Source organism: Rhodamnia argentea, chromosome 1, assembly GCF_020921035.1.
Source record: "Rhodamnia argentea isolate NSW1041297 chromosome 1, ASM2092103v1, whole genome shotgun sequence".
NCBI classification, from domain to species: domain Eukaryota; kingdom Viridiplantae; phylum Streptophyta; class Magnoliopsida; order Myrtales; family Myrtaceae; genus Rhodamnia; species Rhodamnia argentea.
The window spans coordinates 11790353-11815093 of NC_063150.1; the positions used below are offsets into that span (position 1 = coordinate 11790353).

Below are 24741 nucleotides of genomic sequence, written 5' to 3' on the forward strand. Positions count from 1 at the left end.
TTAAGAGGGGTGAGACAGAGAGGAGGGAACGAACAAATAAACTTAGAAGCAATAGTGACTAGTCTCGTACTTTCTTAGATTTATGATGGTTACCATAATATAATATGAAAGGTCTACTCGATCGAATAAGACTTCATGCTTTCCTAACTAAACCGAATTTGAGGTTCTGGCCAGCTTCCGGATTGAACTGGATATTCAATGCTCCCCTAATCCTCAGTTAGGCTTTCGTCCTCCCTAAGTTGATTTAGAAAGAATTTCAAGAGTTTAAAAGGCTGGTCAAACCCCATGATCCGAGCAAACAAGAGTCAACGAGACGAGAGAGAGGGAGGGGGAATCTTTACTTCCACTCTCCCGGTGCGCCCCGACCGAATCAGAGAATCTCACCACCACCACCTACGCAATGACCGAACTACCCCTCCTAGCCGACACCCCCACTGAACGACGCGCGTTTTTGCGCTCTACGCGCAAACATACATTAATCCGACCAAAAAGGCCAAAAAAAAGAAGAAAACGAGAAAAAGAAAAAGGAAAAATCTCGGGGGGCTTCATATATTTCCACTTTTTTCAGAAAGCTTTTTCGGTCGCTGTTAGCAATTATAGCTTCTCAATCTCTCTCTCTCGCTGTGTGAGCGCATTTCCCAGATCCAATCTGACGCCTTCGCCATTATCGTCGTCCTCATCAACGTCCATTTTAGACCCCCAATGCGGTGTTCTCGTGCTTGATCTCTCACAAGGTGATTCCTCTTCTTTCCCGATTCAATTCCCGTTTCCTATCTACCTGTGTATCTCTGCCCGTCTCTGTGTGTGCATGCGTGTGTGTGTTATGATGTAATGTGAAGTTCCCTCCTTTTGCAATAAAACTGATGTGGGTCCGATTCGCCGCATTGTGTTCTGCAGTTTCCGGGTTTTCCATATTTGTCGAAATTACGGTTGATAAGTTCGTGCATGCCTTGGTTCCTGCTTCGTTTGTTTTTTGGACATTGCTCTCTCGTTTTGGGTTCTTCTGGTAGCGAGGCCCGACGGGATCTTCTAGCAGACAAATCCGGATCCAATGTGCATTTTGCTGCCGGTTTTCTTGTTGTATAGCTGCGTGCTAAGAAGCCTCGTGCCGGCTAAATCCCTGTTTGGTTTCTGTTGCCGCCCTTTGGCCTGCGGCCTCTAATGATTGTCGGGCTCGAGTCAAGTTTCCCTTTTTATGATTCAGCCGATATGTCAATTGAGTGATGTCGTCGATGCATATTCGCTTTAGATGTGCGTAGCCGGATTGCATTCACTTGATCCTTTACCCTCGATTTAATGGAGAAGCAGCTACACGTGGTGTCTTTTACTGGTATAACATGACAAACACTCGTGTCCTTTGACCTTAGATTCAACTGCTTACCTTTTTTTTTTTTTTTAATTCATGTGCATTAATCCGAGCCTCTCTCTTATTCTATGAGCTATTGCTTTTTTGCCTTCTTTTCCCACTTGGCAGACAAATTCTCACTTTCTCGACTCTTCATTACTCTTAGATTGTGCTAGCAGGGCTGAGGCCTGTAAATCGTGTAGCCATGTCAAGGAGGCAAGTGGGCTCTACACGTAGGTTTGTAGATACTGGAAGCTTCCCATTTGCAGGATCTTTACATTCAAAGTCCCGATCTTCCCCGCTGTTGTCCATTGGCCTAATTCTTGTGGTACTTCCGAATACTATGTCTAATACTCTACAATTATGAGATGAGGGCCTCCTGATTTGTGTGATGGCCAGTTTTACTTTCTGACAACATTCTAATTTCCATTGCGTACTTACTCTACCAGGGAGCAGTTCTGCTCATTTGCCTTGCTTATGGTGGCTCAGGTTTGTATTTGGATTTAATTACATGACTTCTGCCATACTTATTGCCTTAACGATTTAGATAAACATAAAGTGATTCTGCTCTGCATTGATTTAATGTTACTGAAGCCATGATAAGCACAGTGAAAACTCGAGTATTGCTTTTTCTGTCTACAGTGCTCATTCTCATTATCTTTTGTACTGGCATTGATAAAGTGTTATTTCATGCCACAGGCATATTTGGGGGTAATAAAAATGCAGTTACCAAGGTTGAAGGTAAAGTTGCTATTCTTTTCATGTACCATTATAAGATTCTGTATTTGAAGCAGTGTTTTCCTTTAGTTGCTTTCTTGTCGAAAAGGATACAAGACTTCGTCTGCGATAAGACTCAAGGATTGAACATTATCTACCATCATTCCATTTATTGGATATAGGTCGTGTCTACATCTTTGTCCCCCTATGCAATTCAGTAAACATGCACGAATGATGGCCAAATTGAGACAGAAACTGTTCACATGGAAGTTTTATTGGGTCTGTTTGATGTTAGTGTTTGAGTATGCATTCTTAGTTTCCAACTATGGGTTTGTATTTTTGTTCTTCTCAGGTGACTTCTTGTGTACATCGGAAGTACAGAGAGCCATTCCTCTTCTGAAGAAAGCATATGGTGACAGTATGCGAAAGGTTTTGCATGTGGGTCCTGATTCTTGTTCAGTGGTTTCTAAACTGTTGCAAGAAGAAGAAACTGAAGCTTGGGGTGTGGAACCATATGATATAGAAGATGCTGATGCAAGCTGCAAATCCCTTGTTCGTAAGGGACTCGTACGTGTTGCTGATATTAAGTTTCCTCTCCCATACAGGCCAAAGTCTTTTTCCCTCGTAGTTGTATCAGATGCTTTGGACTATTTATCTCCAAAGTATTTGAACAAGACTCTTCCTGACTTGGCAAGGGTTTCAACTGATGGTATCGTAGTTTTTACAGGTAACTGCTCAAATAGTTCATTTTGGTTCACTACCTAATGACATTCCAAGCTTTACTATGTAGTCATTGAGTCCTCCTTGTACTAATTTTGTAGTTGATAAATGTATGTAATCATATCCTTTTGTGAATCTGGAACAATTAATTTTACCTGTCCCATGGGGATACGTGGAACAATAGATTGGTCTTGCTTTGCTGCATTAATTGTCTGTTGTAATTATTTGCTCTTGGTATTAGGGTTCCCTGGTCGACAAAGAGCTAAAGTTGCAGAATTGTCTAAATTTGGACGACCGGTAAGTAGCTATCTCTTCCTTAAATAATGCCAATCTTGATTGTTCAGTTTTGCTGGTGGACACATCTTATCTTGTTGTTCCATCCAACTTAAAATTCCTAAATCAGTTCTTGTGTTCTTCTTAAATGCTTGGAAGATTCTTTCTTCTCAGACTTTGAATTCTCACAGCTTCAGTATAATGCAAAGCTTTAATTGAGGTGCTTAACAAGGTTATCTGAATAAGTTACCTGATTTGTATTTATTTGAACTATAGTTGTCGAACAGCTATCTATAGTGCAGTCGATTGATGTTGTTTTGTTAGTATGAGAGAATGCCAGAATGCTGGAGGTGGAATGTGCAGTTCGATGTATCTACAAATATCCAAGGGAAATTATTGTTTGCACTAGGTTGACTCTTATGGAACTAGCATGATCCCATAGGGGTACCCACGAGACTCATGGACTGGGTGTAGTCGCAACTTGAGCCCATATTAGCTGGGTGCGTGCAATAAGTCTTCTGCATTTGGTCTCTTGACTTCTGTCTAGTTAACATACAGTAAATAAGTACTAATTAAAGCAGGTTCGGCACAACAATCCAGCGGCAGCATACATAGGTTGAGTCGGAGAACTTGTGTGACTTACAAAATTGGTGAAATCAGCATGGTAGGATGTAGAGAGTGTAAGCTAGGTTTAAATTCTGAAATTTGAAATTGCGAAAAGTGGATGGATTGGTGACTTAGGTCGAAGTAGTGATACGTTTTTTTCCGTCAATGTAGTAGTAACACCTAAACTACAAGAAAAGTGCATTACAAGTCCTAGACTTAAGTCTTAAATCTTTCCATGATGCAATCAAGTTCTTTAAATAGACAGTATCAAAAATAGTTCAAGCAGCACTCAAAAATTGCCTACTTGACAGACTTAAATTGCATTTTGACATATAGATTAATAAAAGTTTAGGATTTCATTGAACAAATGAAAAAGTTTGGGGCTCCATTGGACTTTTAATTCTCACTTGTTGAATCATCCTATATCTATGGAGCCTGATAGAGATAGGTAGAGATTCTAGTCTTCACTTTTTCCCTCATGCCTTTGTAACTATCAATCGTTCTCTACTTTCCTCTCTTATTTCCTCAAGTCTTTTAATCTCCTTCGTCTTGTCTCTTTGGTTTGGTGGACTTCATATTACTTCCGATGTTTTTGCTTCAATATTACTAATTGTTCCTTTTTCACCAAAGAATTCGATAGTGGTTCTTTTACTTGTCTGTTGGAAAACATGATGGAAGCCAATATAAATTTATAGAGAATTTCGTTTTTGATAGATTTGTTTAGCTGATAGTTTATATGTACAAGTTTTAGTTATACTTTGAAGAGCTTTTAGGACATGTATTGTCCGTTCTTCAACTGGTTTTTCCAGGTTGCAATGTTTCTCTTTATAATGAAGAGTCATAGTACATATGAAAGTGGTAATATGTTTTTTTTTTTTTTAAAATGCTAAACATTGACACTTGCCTTCACTTGTCAATATTGTACATAATCTGTTCTTCAGAATGTTCACATATTGTTAAATTCAACGGCTGTAGTAGTAATAATTAGTAAATGATATTTGACTAGTAAACCAAAGTGGCTGACCATTAAAAAGATATGAGGAAGAAGCTACAAAAGTTAATTGAGTATATTCAACATTATAGCTTAAAGATGCTAACAAAGGAATCAGGAGATTTTTCAGCATCTTATGCTATATTTGAACTGTCGTTTTAATAGTACCACCATAAATACTGCTTGCATGTCTATGTCAGAGTATATTCACTGATCAGTAAATTTCATATTGTATATTCTAGAGGGTGCAAATATAATTAGGGGGAAAACTGAGTATGGCTTTTGTAGATTTCCATATTGAGTAACTACTCATGAACACCATATACCTGGTCATGTATGGGTTGCATTCCCATTTTCAGTGCGATGTGGTCTGGGATGAACTTGTCTCCTGGCCAGGCCCCGAGAGTTTGGAGTCGGCTCTTTCCTTGTCTTCTCAATGAACAAAACTTAGGTGCTAATTTGCTGCACAAGCAGTGCAGTTTATCTTGGATATTCAAGCATTGCATTTCTCGTAGAGATAAATTCATAGGGAATTACTTTCCGTTGTTTTTGTTGAATCAGATAAATGCTTCAATAAATATTGTTAAAAGCGTTGTCCTTTGACCACATGAAAAATGTGCCAATATAGCTAATGATGGGTCTTATCCATGTAGGCAAAAATGCGGAGCTCGTCCTGGTGGATACGCTTCTTCTTGCAGATGAGCTTGGAAGAGAACGAAAGCGCTGGTAAGAAGTTTGAGCAAGCGGCTTCCAAGAAGTCATACGAGCCGAACTGCCAAATTTTTCACCTCAAATCGTACCACTGATTTCGCAACATCATCGGATCAGCCTGTCAACTATAAAGTTGCCTTCGTTCCCGGATGAAACAACTTGCTCTTTGGTTTACGGATTGAGCAGTATAGATGAATCCATGTAACTTGATGCTCTGTTCCTTTAGCACAAACCCTTCTTATCTTTATAGTGATTAATTCATTCATCATATTCACTTCACAGTACGTTCATGTATTTCAGTATTCGGTTTCAAATGACATGTTTTTGTTCCACTTTCATATTTCTTGCATTTTCTAGCCATCACTTCTTCAAAAGATAACCTAACACCATTGACTTCCTTTGACCGAATCTTTGAGCCTAGATCAACATCAGTTCTCACATCAATGGATTTTGTGAAAAAAACCTATTTTTTTTTCTTATAATTAATTAGATCAAGATCAAGACTGAAGCTTGCTAGGAGAAAGGTCAGTGGTGTCTCAATTTATATTAAGTTGTTATCCTTACAACTTAGTACTACATAGCTCGAGATCGACATGGACAAACAAAAATGAGTGAAAGACCTGAAGATCTAACTTGTAAATCTATTGAAAATTTATGAATTCCCTCAAGTTATTCTAGTTCTCATGCACTCGTGTGTGTGATAATTTTTTTATTTTTTTGTGCAATATCATAACGAAATTAGTAGTAAGATCAACAAATTGTATCGGATGGAAAAATGAAATATTTAACATCATTTTCTTGTCTAACCACCATGCGGATTCTTATATATAACAAATATTGAATGAACACTTTGGCATATTAAAATAATTTAAGAAAAATATTTAGGATCTGCACCCTATTTTGGCTTGATAATGAAAATGGCAAGTATCCAAACTATGGATCCCAAAGTCCCACTTCTTTGTTTTACCCATTTTTGCTTTGCACAGACCCTACAACTCCTCTCCCTCCTGCGGCTTTGAGCATGCTCCACTATGTTTGAAGGGATCAAGGCCGTTCGAGGTAGTCCAACGGGTCGGCCTCGACCCAAGGTGGTGAGTGCTTGGCGATAGCCTCCATTCTCGAGCATGGCACGGTGTGTGTATAATGAGAAAAAGAAAGATAAATAACAGTTGTGCTACAGCCTCTCTAGGAATTATGGGTAGTTTTGTTATTCTAACTTTTTAAAGATATATATGGAGCCAAAATGGGGTGAATTTAGCATCACCCAATGTATGTCTGAAAATTGAGGAATTTCACTAAATGCAGTTTTTAATAGCTAGTTGGTGTTTAGCTTTTCTCCTTCACCTTTGCATCCTTTTTTCTTTGGTGAATTTTAAATTTTTCTCTTTAATTTTGAAATTTCATGGCAAAATCAAATGTATATGTTTTTTTTTAATACATTAACTAAGCAAAAGTCTTGCATAATATACGTAAATCTTAAACAATGAGCGAATAGATGAGGGCTAAATAGGAAAGTTAATTAAAAGAGTTAAGCTTAAACTTGTAGGTATAGATAGGCAGAGTAAATTACATATACAATGAGTGGGGAAATGCTTGAAATTTTCCTTAGATTAGCTAAGTTAGATCTTGATTCATTTAATCACTTTTTTTTATCTTAATGTCAGCCCAGAGAGAACAAAGGAGAATAAAAATTTTAAAATTATGAAGTCAATATACTTTCTCTAAATTGATTTTAGGCTCCATTTGTTCCACAAAAATATGAATAAACTGATAAATATACTCCTAAAAATGATCCCTTGAATCACCTGAAATAGTTAGCCAATGCTAGATGTTTTCATTATTTTTAGTTCGGGAAGTTAAAGTTTTTCGCAATAGAGATAAGTTAAAAATGAATATTGAAGTTAAAAGTAGAAGTTACTGGAATGGACCAATTTGAGCCCACACTCCAAGATGGATTTGACAAGATCTACAAGTGTAACGCAGCTATGGGCCCTTGAGGGGTCGCCTTTGTTTAGGCCCATCAACTCCATTTCGAAGCCCCTCCCAACTCAAAATCATGCTCTTTGGGCAGACGGAAGGGCCTAATTCCCTCAAATAATCTCACACTTTTAGGTCAATTTTTAATTCTGCCCTAAACTTTATTTTTTTATTTATAATAAACCTTTTTATTTTAGTCCAAGATCTGTCTATACATCCAAAAATCACCACTAATTTTTTCAAAATTATGAACATCAAGACTAGTTAGAGGTTCATTATCAGAATCCGTGTTTTCATCAACACTCTCTCTTTCGTATAGACCAATATCAACCTTCTGATGTGATGATCTTGAAAAAACTAGAGGCGATTTTTGAACGCGATGACAAATTTGAGATTAGAGTGAAACTTGAGGGTGCTCTTTTTATATAATAAAAAAGTCCGAGACAGAATTGAGATTAAACATAAAGTTGAAGGGTGTTTTTTTTTTTTTTTTGGGGGCCAAGTAAATCAAAATACACGATTCTATTCACTCGAAAACCGCATGGACCGTTGGCTACACAACCCTACACAACCGATGTAGGATCTGAAAACACAAAGCTAGAAACGGCTTCCACATCACAAATCTGCCCACACACACACACACGAGACCTTGCAAGATACATTGCAGACAGCAACTCTGCCCTTGCTTTTTGTGGCATTTCGAGTCCTTTTGTTGACCATAAAAGAGGGGTAAAACAAAGTTTGCCCTAAAATACGTTCTTTTTGGGAATGAAAGTTGGTGTTATTGGAGCGGCTCGTGAACCCTGCGCTGCTGCATTAGGGTTATAGCCCTAATACTAGTTTGCAAGAAATTTAGCTAATGACATGCCACGTGAGATTCAGAATGCGAAGGTCGGATGGAGGGTTTTTGCTTATTTTTGCGTCCATCTCTTATTGGGTCTCTGGCCCATGCATGACCCTCTTTCGGCTACAAATCTGACCCATCAAACTTTATGTCTCCTACATTATATGAAAATGTGATGATGAAAGAGTGTCTATGTCTCCTCCCATCGCAAGGAAGCCCCCACACCACCTACCCTCGTTCAGCGGGTATTGAATAGAATAAGCTCTTAGGGTAAACCGAACTAGGAAGAGAAGCTCATCGAAGTTATCCCATATCGCTTGACAATGGGTTCTATATGCTTTTTATATTCACATGGCCTCTATTCACTTATCAGTTTAAGTTTTTGGGTTGGGCTTTTTAATATGGTATTAGAGCCTTCAAATTCCACGTGCTTTTAGTTTGAACTTTCTAACAAAGCTTACCAACAAGATTGTTTGTGTTTTTTTTTTCCCTCTTTTTAGATCTTGGGTTCTGATCTTATTAGGGGAATTTAGTAGTAAAATTGGGAATGCGTTAGGCTGATGTAGGAGAGTGCGTCTTGAAGTTGGCGGTGGAGGTGGACTAGCTGAGATGTGTGAAAACTGGCTCAGACACCACTTTATTACTATTATCAATCGAGAGAGAGAGAGAGAGGGAGAGAGGAGAGAGAGAGAGAGAGAGAGAGAGAGAGAGAGAGAGAGAGAGAGAGAGAAGCTTAGAACTAAAGAAGAAGTGTATAAATGTTTAGCAAAAGAAAATAAAAAGAAAGGTGCATGAAGTGGCAAGTGGGCCTCATAAGGCCCTTTTTTTAACCCATGTTCGGATTTCTAAAATCATCAACAATTTCTATAAGTGAAGAATAAAGAGTTTGCTAAAATCACCATCAATTTTTTAAATCCATGTTAGGCCTTATATGACCATTCGTAGTTTGCTTTTTGTCTCCATGCTTTAAAAAGTTTCACTATAATGTGCACAAAGTTTGTCTTCTCATATTTTGTGAAGAGTAAAAGTAGAATAATGCTATGAATTATGATGCGGGAGATACGACATATGTTGAATATAACTCACTTGTTTAAAGATCTACTTATAGTCAGTCACATCACTTGGTATACTAACTTTTGGCAATTTTAGTGTATTAAGAGCTACTCGAAACAATAAAGAATAACTCTGAGTGGATAGGAATAAATTGCCAACTTGAAGTTCCAAGTTGACGCGATGAAAATAGAGTATCCAATACGACTTTGCACTAAAATGATTATACTTATGCACAACGGTATCAACTCATTACCTTGTAGAAGTGTCTAAAACTCATGATGACGATTGATATTGAGACAAGAGCTTATACATTGGCAGATTTTACCATTAGTATGTGAATAAAAGATTTAGAAAAATATATGATCGCAACTGGCACTTGATGACCACGTACATACCCTTTTACTGCTGAAAATACCAAGTGCATACTTGAGTTTTACTTCTGGAGATCACTTTGCACTTCCACATAAGTTATGTTTGTGTCTTCATTTGCGAAAATGCCATTTACTTTTCGGAAGATGCCCATCCCTAACCTAAATTCTCACACCTACCTAAAACACTTAAAACCAACTAAAAAATCAAATCACTCATACCCTAAGAGAGACACTAAAATGAGTATACAAGGAGAGACAATTTGGTCTTTCCAATACGGGGTTTTGCTTAGAAGTATTTGAATAATATTTGCAAAAGTAGAAACATGTGAGTTTGCGTTAAAAATGAGTTATATTTTCGGTATTTCGCGAAAGGTACAGATTACGCGTGTAAGTTCAAGAAAGAAAGGCAGATTCGCAGTATCTTCTCCTTGCCTAGGAACGAACACTTGTTTTTCAAATTGCTTGTGTTTTAAGTAGCTCCACAATAAGGACGAGAGATCCCTCTCAAGCTTCGCTGGATGAGTCCCCACTTTCAGAGCAATATGGCATTCATGCCTTCATTTTCTCAACTGGGGTTGACCGATTTGGTATCACGTGACCATGAAATTAGTTTGTTATGTGCTCTCGACCCGAATGATGACCCACTTGTTCACACCGAGACAAATCATTTTGGGCATTGAAAGAAACATGTTAGCCTAAGAGAAGTCCTAACCTGGGACCCCTCTTCATAAATTTTAGGAGTGAGTTGAGCTACTCAGTCTTATGAGCTCCTCAATTCCATTAAATGCGTGTATGGGTTATGATTGACTCGATGATAGCAACGTCTATCACGCATGGTGGGCATTAAATAACACCTTCAAGAAACTCAAATTGAGATCCATATCGATAGTAGATATATGCATTGGAAGCGTGATTGGGTGTATGTGTAACACCGAATTTAGATTGGCAAACTATAATATGAAGCTCAAAGAAGCACACAATGTGTATGGAAGGGGGAAAATTGTCAAAAATATACGGCAGCCAATTTAATCTTAAACTTTTACTTTGGCAAATTACATTTTAAACTTTTAAACAATTTGCAAATGCAATCATTCTAGCAAAATTTGGCCAAAACTCGCTAATGTGAATGCCGATCGGGCCCTTAATAATGGCCAGTGGAGGTCACCAATCATAGGCGAGGATGTTGCGGCCCTCGTGCCTTCCCCAAATCCGGCAAGGGAGCAGTCCGGCCCTTGCCTGTGGCTAGCTTCATTGATGCCCTGGGATCAGCAGAGGGAAACAAAAAATAAAAAGGAAAGAAAAAATTTAGATAAAATTGAAAAAAAAATTTCACTTCAGCCCAAGCCATGCCACATAGGTGATCTTCACTTCTACTCATTCGCAACTCTAGTACTCTTTTTCTTGTCAAATCTCTGAAAGATAACTATCTCATGCATTGAGTTTTTCCAATTAGGTTTAGTGTTGACCATTTATCTCTATATAAAGAAGATGTATTTACAAACTCTAAATTCAACATAAGTAATGTGACTAGTATATATCATTCAAAGTTATAGAAACAACTAAATCGATTCGTATGGGCCCAACCATACATTAGTCTAACTCATATGAGCCCTAAGATCGTCCACGTCGATTGGTAATCCAACCTATTTAATCCGATAACTTCCTATTCGAATAATCTGAAGCACGAATGATTATGAAATATGAAAGCGATGTACAAGTGTCCCTTGTCAAAATTACGTACAATTTAGGTTAGACACATATGCAAATGCGGGTCCTTTGACTAGCAACTTTCCATAGCTTTGGATTCTTATGTTTAATATACTTGTGCGAGACAACAATGTCCATTTTGCATGCTAAGAATGCAAATCAATTCTAGATATCACCTATATGGTTCATGCTAAGATTCGGCACACAAATCACAACGAAATAAAAAGTAAAAGCAAGATAGGAAATTCAAGATACAAGATTTTATCCTACTTCACCCTTAAACTATGATTTCATCTAGTAGATAATTTTATTATAATTAGCGCATCACACCTCTCTATTACGACTCTTAATTACATGAGATAGAAATTATATATAAGCAATAGCTATTCATGGATTTAAGCCCAAACTATCAATAAATTATGAACTCAAACTATAAAAGTATACCTTCCTATCGATGCGAAGTATGAACCACACCCAAACAGTTTAATGCAATATATAGTTGATTTGATGATCATGGGGCTTCTGCTTGATAGAGACACGATATATTACTCATTCTACGAAAATGAAATTTCGAGGAATGTTAAGTCATGTTCTTTGCATGTCATTGTTGTAGTCATCTTTAGTCAATTCTTGAGTCCATCTCCTAATAAATCTAATAGAGGACAATTTGCCGGAAGCATTCTGAATTTGGGTTGTGAAACGAACCATCGACTCATCACTCGTCGATGTAGTGTTTTTAGAAAACGTTGCCATTGATCCTTGAATTGTTAAGCCGATGTGTAAACTTTAGTTACATGCATGCAAGAGGGCTTTGACAAAACACTTTTGCACATTCCGGCTCTATTTGTTAGAGATAGGAGATATTCGAGCTTGCGGCTTGACTAATCTAATATGCATAGGCATTTAGACGAAGACAAATGATCTACTTGCACTTAAAAATAGCATCATGCAAAACCTCGGAATATTGAATATGCAATCTAGCATACCCAACCAACCCCATAACCACTCATCTAGAATCTTGGGTGCACTGTAGGGTTGGTGCGGTTGGCTAGGGTGTAAGGAGATTTTCAACTCAGAAACTAGAGGTCATTCATCCTAATATCACCCACTAGGGGTAAGCGGTTTTAGAGCCGGCCCAAGTTCCCGAACCTATCAATCGGAACCGATTCTCAAATTTTTAAAACCCGGAACTTACCCTACATACCTAGAACTCGAAACCTACCCTACGACTCGGTTTCAAGGTTGGTTCTAGGATCTATCCATATCCCATATGTATTCTTAATTTAGAAATTGCAGTGAATCATTACCTCAAATGACTACAATTTACCGTTAAAATTCACTAACCAAAGCTCATATTTAGACACACAAAGAATATAAAATATTAACAAAGTAAAAGCCTCAGTCATGTACATCGCCGAAAATAGAAGCTCAAAGTAGTGGTTCCACATTACACGCTAATCATCACATGCCATGGAACGCCGTAGGATCGGGCGAGAGGTATAGAACAAAAAAAAAAAAAAACACACAAAGACAAGTTCTAGGTGGAACACGAAACCTACCCATCGAAATCGGTTCTCTAATTTTTGGAACTTGAAACCTACCATGCATACTAGAAACTATAACCGGATCCATTCCCACCGATTGAATTCCGGATTATACCCTAGAACCATGCTCATCTCTATCACCAACTGCGTGCAAATTGCTTAAGTTAAAGCCATTTACAAATGATGAAGATCCGAATTCAATTAGTTCACAAAGTTTACATACTATTTTATGGACTTTCACGTAAACTGCGAAGCTGTGCACCCTAAATGATAGTTTTGTCTTTCACGATATGGAAAGGGAAAACTTGAGTCTCACTCTTTACTTGTTTGAACTCAAAATACACATTTGAAAACTAAGTAGTAAATCGACTCACGACTAAAGAGTTTTGACTTTCATGATTGGTGTTTCGGAAGCAAGTGATTGAATACTAAAAAGACAGAACAAGAAAATAAATTGAAAAGTAGATTTATGTGGTTCGGTCGTAGAAATCTATGTCCATGAGAAGAATAGCAACGAATTTCACTATAGATCAAGCGATACAACGGAGGTTATAAAACACACTCGAGTCACTCAAATACTCTTAGTGTTTTCCAATTTTCGATTACATAAAATGACTCAAAAGTGTTTTAGCATCGTAATTTCTTACGAAATAATCTCTCAATCTCACAAAGGAATTCACAAATTTAATTCAGAAGATTTAATTGGCTTCAAACACTAGAGATATAATTCACTAGCGGAAGTTTCTCTTTGATTCTTTTCACAAAGAACGTCCGCTTCTTATTTATAAGTAAGGGTTAGACTAAAATAGGAAACTTTCTCCAACTAAGAAATCATCACGTAGGAAACCTATTCAAAATAGGAAACCTACTTGAATTAGGAAACTTTCCTTTTCGGGCTCAAATTCAAGACATATTTTTAACAATCTCCATCTTGATTCGACATTTGAGCCAAGTCACAATTGCTTTGTTGAAAATATGAACGTCATTACAACTTTCCCACAGCCCTTATGGGTTCAACCATCATAGATCTCTTTCAAGTCCAAGCCACGCCTAAACTTCGCCATAACCGAGGACCCCATCAGAACACCAACTGCACATGCACCTTTAATTGCACCACAAGGACTTTTCGTCACAAGCTCCTCTACCATAAATAAAGCAAAACCATCACTGCATCCATATTTGTTAGGAGATCGAACATATACATTGTCAATATCAGTAGTTAAAGTAACCGTTGGCTTTATAGGCTCCTCCTCGCTATAAGCACCATATATATCAATTACTTGGCTAGTACCCACTACCTTGGAAATTTCTAATTGCAACTCCATCTCAAGCTGAACACTGTTCAAATCTGTATGAAAACCGCTAAAATCACTCTTTCCCAAAAGTACTAAAGACTCATCAAATGTAACTTTTTTGCTGATAATAGTTGAATTTAGTTCCGGACACCGCAACCAATAACCACACTTACCTTGTGCATAATCTATGAACATGCATTTTCTTGCCCTTCCATTGAACTTACAACCACTAATTTGAACATAGCACAGGTAATCAAATATTCTAATAACAAAATAATTAGCAACGTTTTTTTTACCACACTTCTTCGAAAGTCCGATATTTAATTGTAATCGATGGGGATTTGTTTACCGAGTAGTTCGGCGTACTAATCCCATCCACCAAGAATTTCCTAGCCATACCACCACTAGAGAGCATTTTATGGGCTATTTTTAATAATGTTCTACTCATCAACTTTGCAATATATTGTGGCTCATTAGCACTAGTGCGGTGTCTCACTATGCCTTCCTTCATATAGAATTCATTTAACAGTTCCGAGCAAAGCTCTATGCTTTTGTCAGTCCACACATGCTTAATTGTTTTACCAATCTCTTTTTCAATCAAAGCTCTCAATCGCCTGATCCTAATAATAGCATCAAACTTATGCCTCAGTACAAACATCTAGGTTTTCCTTGAATAGTCATCAACAACTGTAAGTATAAATCTAGCACTCTTCCTTGATGGTAACCACGATAGCTTGTGAACATCCAAATGAATTAATTTTACAATTTCTGTAGTTTGTCCGACAATCGCATTAAAATGTATTTTTTTGCTGTTGATCTAAACCATAGTACTTGTATACATTCAGTTCATCAATAAAATAACCATATAGTAAATTTCTTTCGCTTCGAACCTTCTGACTTCTCTCACTAATGTGTCCCAAACATGTACGCCACAATTCATACTCTCAAACATATGCGTCCGACATCTCCACAGCGAAATTTGTTACTATTTCACCTTGAAGCTCATATAGGTCATTGTGCTTATTCATTTCATTATCACTAAGGCACCTCCAATAATTTTCAAAGCTCGGCATTCTGAAGAATATCAACACATAGCTGAATCAAGGACAATTAAAGAAATCCGGTTCTTTTCAACTCTGGAACATGCCTCACTCTAGTCAATGTCCTCACAACATCGTCGTGCATTTTGATTCTAATGTCACTAATGCCCACAACATCGTATTTAGTATTATTCCTCAATTGCATTTTCTAGTATCCATGTATTGACAAATAATAAACCAATTCCTATTTTGTGTAGTATGAAAATAATAACCAAAATCCATAATTCATCAGCAAAATGATGAATTATCAATGAAAACAAGACATAATCATCACTATCCTATTTACTTTCAACTAGAGCTGTAACATCATCTGCACATTAAATTCTAATTCCCTTACCATTCTCATTTTTCAACTTTTGGTAATCCATTCTAAGATGCCCGCTTTTGTCACAATTTCAACAAGTAGCATCTCCAGTCCTAGACTAACTATGTCTATTCATGTTTATACTACTTTTGCTAATATGAGTACGAGTTCTTTCTCTATTTTTACCTACCCAAGCAGCATACACAAATTCACCAAATTCTCTCCTACGGATATTCTCACTTATAATTAAATCTTGAATCCCATCAAACATCAAACTTGTTGACTTGGAAGAATTACTAGCAGTAGTAACAGTAGTATTCCAACTATCAAGCAATTAAGATAATAGAATCAAAGCACATACATTATCTTCAAAGTCAATCTCAGCTGAACTCAATCAATTAATGATTATATTGAATTCATTGATATGATTGGTAATTAGCGTACCTTCACTAGTATTTAAGTTAAACAAATGTCGCATCAAATAAACCTTATTAATCACATATGGTTTCTCATATATTAAGGCTTTCATCAAACTTGCAAGGGTCTTTTCTTTCATGATATTAAATGCGACGTAGCATCAAATAGACATTATTGATCGCAGATGGCTTCTCGTACATATCCAATATGGCTTTCATCAAACTCATGATAGTCTTCTCTTTCACGATACTAAACATAACATTGCATCAAATAGACATTGTTGATTGTAGATGGCTTCTCATACATATCTAATAGGGCTTTCATCAAACTCACGGTGGTCTTCTTTTTCACGATAGTAAACGCGATGTTATGAGCTAGTGTCAACCGAATAACACGCATTGCTAGTCTATCCATCGGTTCCTAGTCGGCTTGTTTCATCGATTCCGGTTTCTCCCCGGACAAAGGTAACTGCGGTTTCATCTAATATAGATAATCCTTAATTTGTATCTTTTAGAAATCAAAATCTTTCCCATCAAATCTATCAATTTTCATTTTACCCTATTTTAATCACCATCGATTTGATTCCGCTCAAGCAAGCCTAGTTCTGATACAAATTATTGTGAAAGCAAGTTATCGAATAATAAAATAGACATAACAAGAAAATAAATTAGACACTAGGTTTACATGGTTTGGTCATAAAGACCTATGTCTACGGGGAGAGTAGTGACAAATTTCACTATAGATCAATGATACAAAGGAAATTATAAACCACACTCGAGTAATTAAAATACTCTTAGTATTTCTTAATCTCTAATTACATCAAATAATCTACAAGTGTTTAACCCCACAATTTCTTATGGAATAATCTCTCAATCTCATGAGGGGATTCACAAATCTTACTCACAAGATTTAATTTATTTCAAACACTACGGATGTATTTCACTAGCATAAGCTTCTCTTTAATACTTTTCACAAAGGACATCCGCTTCTTATTTATAGGCAAGGGTTGAATCTAAAATAGGAAACCTTCTCCAACTAGGAAATCATCAATTAGGAAACCTATTTAAAATAGGAAACCTATTTGTATTAGAAAACTTTCATTTTTGGGGCTCAAATTCGAGGTATATTTTTAGTAAGGGAAATGCTTCCCTAACAGTCTGATAGTATTGTCATTTATTTCTGATCATAGATCCATTCAACATTATCGCGTATTTTGCATAAAACACTCATTAATTAAAAATCGTAGGGATCATAAATAATGACAGTACTATCAAACTGTTAGAGCAATGGCACCCTTTCAATAATTGGGAAAATTTTCACTCAAGTCAAATCCGTGGAGGATGTCCCTCTCTTTCAAAACACCATTTTAGGAAGGAAAACCTATGTTTCTCTCTCGAGCTGTCTAAAATTCCGAAGTCCATATATTTCTCTACGTGCAGTTTCTTCTACTTCAAGAAGGAGCAAGTGGGTGTGCGTAGCTTCCGCGTTGACCCCTTGGGTTGCGATCAATTTAGATGGCAATACGTCAAACCCTATCGATCGAGAGAAAAAGATGGGCCAAATCTAGAGAGAGAGAGAGAGAGAGAGAGAGAGAGAGAGAGAGAGAGAGAGAGGGAGGGAAGTAAATGGGGGCATGGCAGTGTCTCCTAGGAAGAGAGGAGAAATGGACTAACGTGAGCATCATGTTAGTTGTCACCCAAATCGGACACGCTCTCGTGGTCCCGCCCCCCCCACCACCAACGTGAGAGAGAGAGAACCTTTGAAAGCAATTATAAAAGAGACTATATGAGCAATCAAATGTGGCCTTCACATGCCCCCTCATAACACCTCCCTCCCTCTCATAACAACCCACGTGGCCCCCTCCGATTGTCCGATCTTGCCGGGGAAAGTATTCTTAATTTTCACGGAAATTACAACATGTCCTGCCCGCGTCGCGAGAGAATACGATACAAACAATCTTAACCCACCCTTGATTTTATTGGGGTTTTAACTGCTCTTGCTCTCTCTCGCAGAGCAATAAAATATAGAGGCAGGATCTATGAAATAAATTTTTTACATTGAAAGCATGTGTTTCGATTACTTGTCGAAAGAACCATACAAAATGAAAAACAAGCTAGCTACTAGAGCTGGAGGGCTCAAAGTCGTGTAACAGAGTCATGTGCACCCCGAACGTGGGGTCCAACTCTTGTATCTTTCAATTAAGACCGCAACAAATCCACATGCTTCGGGTAAGGATACAATGTAGCTCTGATACCAATTGACTGAAGATTTCTTTCCGTGATGTGCCCCGGATGTGGGGAACGAACCTAATCCTAGCCAATTTTCATGCTTCTAGGACAGCATCAACATGACTTTGTATTAACAAGTATGTTCGTCTTGGCATTGAAGTAAACTTCGATTTCACATCTATGGGACGATGTTTGTTCATTTACTTTGTCTTTCTTTTTTCCGCCTTTGTTCTTTCAACTTCCACAAAATTAATATCATGAGACTTATGATATCATTAATCTGTTGATTAGTGTAGCCCATACGAATATACTTACGTTAACCTTGCGTTCTCTCTTTTCTTTGCTTTCTTTCGTTTGAAACTAAACAGGTTGGAACAAACCCTAGCCCAATTTCACATTCAAAACCCTAACTTATACTCCCGAAACAGACTTATCGTCATTCACGAATTCTATTGTAGCATACAAACTATGCAATAAGTTCGTCACTAGAGGCAGGTGGTTCAAATGGCAAGGCATGGGTTCCGGTTATGATAGACATTTTACGTGGGCATAACGAAGATCCGAGTACTTTTAACTGCGTAAAACAAAATTTTCACGTGGCCAGTGTAATAATTAAAGAATCTACCACGATAATTCTTATAGCTACGGCGAAAGAGTCCAACATGCAGCTCACATATAGTCCAAAAAAATTTTCATGCAGAGACATTGAAGCTTTCTAGGTTTCCCATCATGTCGTTTGCATATCATATGGGTTTGCCTAGCGCTCGAGAAGCCAAGATCCCCCAATAAAGTTCACGTCGGTCTTATCATTTTACCCAATCTGGAGACAATCTCTGGTGGATGGTTGTCACAGAATAAACTTGATTAATCTGTGTTGTGTTCGTGTAATTGCATAACAACAAATCACTAGATTTATTTCACGTGGATTTGTCTCGTGTGTGCCACTACCCAACTGTCCATTAATTATATGGGAGTATGTATTATTTAATGGGGTTTACATAAAGTTTATATTTATGCGGTCTCCGTCTCCCTCCACTTCTAAACTTTCTATCATGGTATTAGGGTCAGTTTCTACTCCAGTTTATTTTGCATGTGCAGCTCCATCCCGTTTGTCAAATTTTGTGTGTCGTTTCAAGTTTAACTTGCACATGAAAGGTGTCTCAAATCATTTGTCTGTAAAACTTATGCTTTGTTACCGTGTTAGAATGTCCAAATTGATTAAGTTCAATTTAAGCACCGACATATTTCTAATTTATTTTTACTTTAAGAATGCCAAGGCAACAGTTGTAGTGTTGCTTAGGTTTACTACAAGAGTGGTTCATATTTTTTTTTTTTTAGGTGCAAGCCTTTCGGGTTTATCTGCACTAAATAATTGCCGAAAGAGTACCAACAAAGTGGTAAATCTATTTAGCATGAAAGCTGCTAGCTAGACATCCCGACAAGATCGCTAGTTACTTTTGACCAGACAATCTCTCAATTAATGAGCGTTTTATGCAAAACACGTGGAGATGGTGTGTAGATTTACGATTAAAATTGTACAATCCTTGACAGTATTGTTAGGGAATCATTTCCCATTTAGCATTGATATCAATTCAGTTATAAATCTTTTAATTGGACTAATTTAGTCTTAATCATTTTGCATTAGTGCCGATTCATTTCATCCGACTAAATTTTAAGAGGAAATTACTAATATGGATACCAACCGTCCTACATGACATGATCGGTGCCAACATAGACAAATTTTAGAATTTTTTAAAATATTTTTCTGAATTTTTTATTTTCTTTTTCTTTTCATTTTGGCAAGGAAGGTCACGACACTCACTAGATCCGATGAGGCCGGCCCTCCCCTGGTTGTGAGGGCTAAGGCCTCGTCGGGTTCAACAAGGGCAACCCTCACCCGGACAAGGTTAGCCCTAGCAACCTCCGGCAAGGGCTCAACCCTTGCGCCCTAGGTGAGGGCCTCCCTCATTTGGATGAGGGTTGTCTTCACTAGATTTGGTGAGGGCTCAACCTTAGCAGCTTGGGCGAGGGCCGCCCTCGTCGAATTTGAAGAGAGCTAGCCTGGGCAAGGGCTTGGCGGCCCTCGCTTACGGCCAATGACGACCTAGGTAATAGTCGCGAGTCACGCTAGATAAGATGGAAAAAAAAGTTAAAAAATATTTAAAAAATTATAAATTTTGTCCGTCCATGTCAATGATTTTTGTCAAAAATGATCATATAAATTGAATGGACACAAATGTAAAAGGTTTAAGACTAAATTGATCCAATTGAAAAGTTTAGGACTGAATTGATACTGCAATAGGTTTAGGATTTTTTTTTTTTGCTCTTTCCCCAAACAATTGCAGCTTAATTATTTATTATTGTTGGGATAATTCGACGGGATACTCTATCATTAAAATAGATGTGGAATAATAAAGTATTGCCACAATTACTTCCTCGTATTGGCTAAAGTTGCGTCTAAACATACATACAACCAATATTCCGGTATTGACTCGATACCTATCCGTCAGTCTCTATAGAGAACTAAAACATCAAAAGACAGCTATGCTTATTCTGAGCATAATGTGCTGGGATTGATGACTCGAACGTCACCAGCCGCAATAATGAGACACAAAACATAGATCGTGTCTTCCTGCTAGGTAAGATTTTGTCGAGCACTGTATAATTATGATCTAGGATGCCTAGAATTGTTCGTACCAGCTTATTAATTCTCTTTCTATGGCTCCAAGCTCGACTCGCTACCCAGTTCCCCTCTTCGTTGAGTGGTATCCGTTGATTATGACTTGAAATTAATCTCGTTTGATTTGGAATCGACCCGAGTTTTAATGTTTCCAGGATGCTGGGGGTGTTTGCAGGAGCTCGGAGATGGAGACAGATGACCAGAGAAGGTGAGAAGACAGCCCGCCTAGCACCTGGAAAAGCCAGCCCTTTAGGCGGGTGCTCGGCAAGCCTCCTGAGTGAAGATGGAGTTTCTGGCATAGCGCGTGGGTGTCCGGGTCTCTTTTATCGGGGACATTCCTCGACGCAGACTCGATCTAGACGTGTTTTAAACCCCATAATACCTAATGTGATTATGCGATACGCTTATTTATGAGGAAATAGCAAATGTGATTCACTAAATTGAATTGATATTACATTCCGCAATCGAATTGGTGTGTTTCTCCTGCTTTCCTTTTTTAAATTGTGTTTATTAGAAGATGCTAGCGTGATAATTTGACAATACTGTCAGTTATTTTTTAATACACCATCTTATAATCAATGAGTGCTTTATACAAAACACATGGTGATGGTGTGTGAATTTACAGTTGAGATTTTACCATCACTAACGATCTTGTCAAGGAAGCATTTCCCATGTTTATTCCCTTGATTATCACTATCTGATTTGCCCTCCTTCAATTCCAAAATTACATTTTCTGTGTGCCACACCAATTCATAAAAAGGCAATCTTAGTTCTACATCAATTGTTGAACTAGAGTGATTAATAGGAGATGTGATATTGAATTAGAAATGCAAGGCTTCCGTCTCATGATATAATACCAGGATATTAAAAATTCTCAAACCCGATTCCTCGTACTTCTTTGCCGTTTATGAGTTCTGTACGTTTGACGATTCTTCGACTCTCGATTCCAACGAATCCTTATCAGGCATCGCACGACTCAAGAGTGTTACGATACAAAACACAGTGGGCATCGTTCTCTAATGGTTATGTCAAAACGAACCTGTTTTGTGACATCAATCTCACCCTAGCCTCTCTGCAACATACAAGGTTCTTCAGGTGCAAAACAAGATGCAAAAGTGCAATGCTCCTGATATTTATTTTTATTTTTTCTGTTTTCCCCCTTCAGAAGTTAATTCGTTCCAAAATAAGGCAAAGGAAAAAGAGAAGAGGCCACCTTCGAATCTAGGAGCGCGACCCTTGGTTTAACTACTTTACTTTGTTACCACTCTCACCTACCTTTGATATTTTAATCAGGGTCTTATAAAAAAGTGTCCCGTGAGCACTTGCTAAACATGATTAATGAAAAAAAAAAAACTACACGAATCAAGGCTCTGAAAATTGTAATTTTTCTTTATTTGGTTGCAGTACCTCCATGAGCCATGTCATTATGACTAATCAAAAGCTGTTCAGAATGATGCAGTCCGAAAATCCGTTAGCTGAAAACCTAGGGCGGTCGATTGGTTGGACTAAGGTTTTTGCTTTTTAGCAACGAGAGTTGATTATGTCGGTGCTTCTTGAAGCTACCGATAGGCCCTCAAATCTCAACGTCCCAAAAATCTTGTCTTTATGGCGATTTTGGCGCTGAATTGGAGCTGGGCATGCACGAAAGAATCCCATTTGAATGAAGCCAAGAATAGCAAATTCAAAATGCCAAGGATCTTTGGTTATACGAGTTAACTTTCCATGATTATTCTTGTTGGGATATGGTTCATACTCCCCATCGATAGAAAAACACGGGATCTCATTTGTAATGGAGCTCATATTTTGTTGATAGTTTAGGCTTGGCCCATAAATAACTACTACAATATAATTTTCATTTGTAATTGAGTGATGTAATAGAGACATTGGAGGTGCTAATTATAATGAGAATTCTATGTTGGATAAAACTTTAGTTTAAGGGTGAATTGGAATAAAACCTTATGCCTTGATTTTTTCTTTAGCATTTTTACTCTTTCATTGTGGTTGCGCCAAATCCTAACAATTACGAGGATTGAATCGTCAAAAGATCATGAAGTTGGCAATCTTTTCATAGAAAAGTTGTAATTTATCTGCTTCACTCCTTCAGCAATGTAGTTGACATCTACCATCAACAATTGGAAAAGCGAAATAAAAAAAGTTTGGTATACCAAGTCAAATATTACTTCCTTTTGGCATTTGGAAAAAACATATCAACAGAAAATCTCAAACATTTGTTTTTTCAACAGATTGGTGTTGGGGAAGGGTGGTTGCTTCCTTTTGTTCCCATTAGGAAATTCTGAAGGGTTGACTTCACAGGAAAGCATTTTTGTTGGCCTTTACTAAAGCCAGGAGCAATAAATTAAGGACGAGTTTGATGCAGTTTTTGTGACAAAAAGCAAATGCAAACGTGTTTTCCTTCAATTTTAGTCGCAGAAAGAACTTCCTCGAATTGAATATCTAATTAGTAAAGTAACAATAGCGAACTTACCCACCTGTAAAATTACTTAAGAATTAATAGGGACCGTGTTCGTATGCACAAATTGATGGTCAAAAAGACCGGCCAAAAGAAGTTTTTGAAAGAGAAATTCAGTAAGAAACGATCCGTAAAAGATCAGTCATTTCTTTTCTTGCTATGTATAATGACTATACTGAAACAATTCCAATTAACTTTGCCTAATACATGCTCCAAGATTATCATTTTACAAAGATCCTAAAAAAGCCAAAAAAAGAAAAAGAACAAAGAAAATGGTCAACATGAGTGGGTGGACCAAGGCGACACAACTTGAGGGGACAAATGGGACCGAGGCAACATTTTAGGTTTCAAACCCTAGCATGGACCATGCGGATCACTAGACCCCATTTCCAATGAGGTGTGTCGGTAGATGTTTCCAAAACCCAGCGCTTCATTCTCTTCTCCCCCCTCTCCCCTCCCAAGTCTTATCCTTTTGTTTTCTTCCCTTCTTCTCACTTTGTGAAGACAATCTCACCAAACCCACTTCAGTCGAAGAGCTCAAGAAAGTCTTTCGCGGAGCCGTTAATGTCAAGCTGAGGCATTGACATTGCATCAAAAAACCCTAGTTGAGAAATTAATCTCTGGAGCATATCTAATTATTACAAGTTTGTGATAATCACGACTTTTCTTTTGCCGATATCGTATGAGCTTTACAATAATGTTTTCTATGCTTTTCTTTCTTTACCTATGTCATGGATACCAGACAGTCTACTTTGTAACAAGCCAATCACAATGCGTATCGCGGAACAATTATCTAGCGATTTTGAGCTCGTTATTCGAGAAATCTCATCGTTTAAATCGATCGGTTTTACCGCTTAATTTGGTTTAAATGCTAGACCAATCTATGAACTATCAATTTTAGGTGCACACTGGACAAGAAAGCTGTGCATTTATGAGTTACGTTAGTCGTGATTCGGGTTATGTAGCTTTTATGCACTTTGCTAAATAAGGGTAAGATCCTTACCTAACGCGTATTAAAATAACAAAATGCGATCAAGACTGCACAACCCTCAGGAGAAAGCGCCTCATGGATGTTTTTTTTTTTCCTTTTTCTTTTCACCACGTGATCTGTTGACGAGATATTACAAGGTAATTAACGATAATTACATGTATCTTAGAGTTTTCTTAATGAATAAAAAGGTTATTAAGGGACAATAATTGTAGCTACCCTCCTTATATTATCACAAGGATTCCACGCTGGTGATGGAACATTCCATTTGAGTCATAACTATTCAATCCCTCCAAATTACGGCCTTAACGGCGTGTAACAAGGTATCAAGTCCGCTCGAACAAGGCGGCAAACGTCCAAAACGGAAGCCTGGTCGGAGACAGTCACTCACGACACGGTT

The 24741-nt window shown here is 37.7% G+C and overlaps 1 protein-coding gene across 2 annotated transcripts; it reads left to right on the plus strand.

Moving 5' to 3' along the window:
- Window positions 1–547: 547 nt before the first annotated feature.
- On the plus strand, window positions 548–5699 carry LOC115747068 (probable pectin methylesterase CGR2). 2 transcript variants are annotated; one of them, XM_048283417.1, is made up of 8 exons: window positions 548–734; window positions 1037–1330; window positions 1512–1673; window positions 1795–1834; window positions 2045–2086; window positions 2415–2789; window positions 3024–3079; window positions 5306–5699. In XM_048283417.1, the coding sequence occupies exons 3-8, from the start codon at window positions 1551–1553 to the stop codon at window positions 5456–5458; spliced, it is 789 nt and encodes a 262-aa protein (XP_048139374.1). In that variant the 5' UTR covers window positions 548–734; window positions 1037–1330; window positions 1512–1550; the 3' UTR covers window positions 5459–5699. The 2 variants fall into 2 exon arrangements, with proteins under 2 accessions (XP_048139374.1, XP_030538963.2); XM_030683103.2 differs by lacking the exon at window positions 1037–1330 and having other exon boundaries at window positions 555–734.
- The last annotated feature ends 19042 nt before the right edge of the window (window positions 5700–24741 follow it).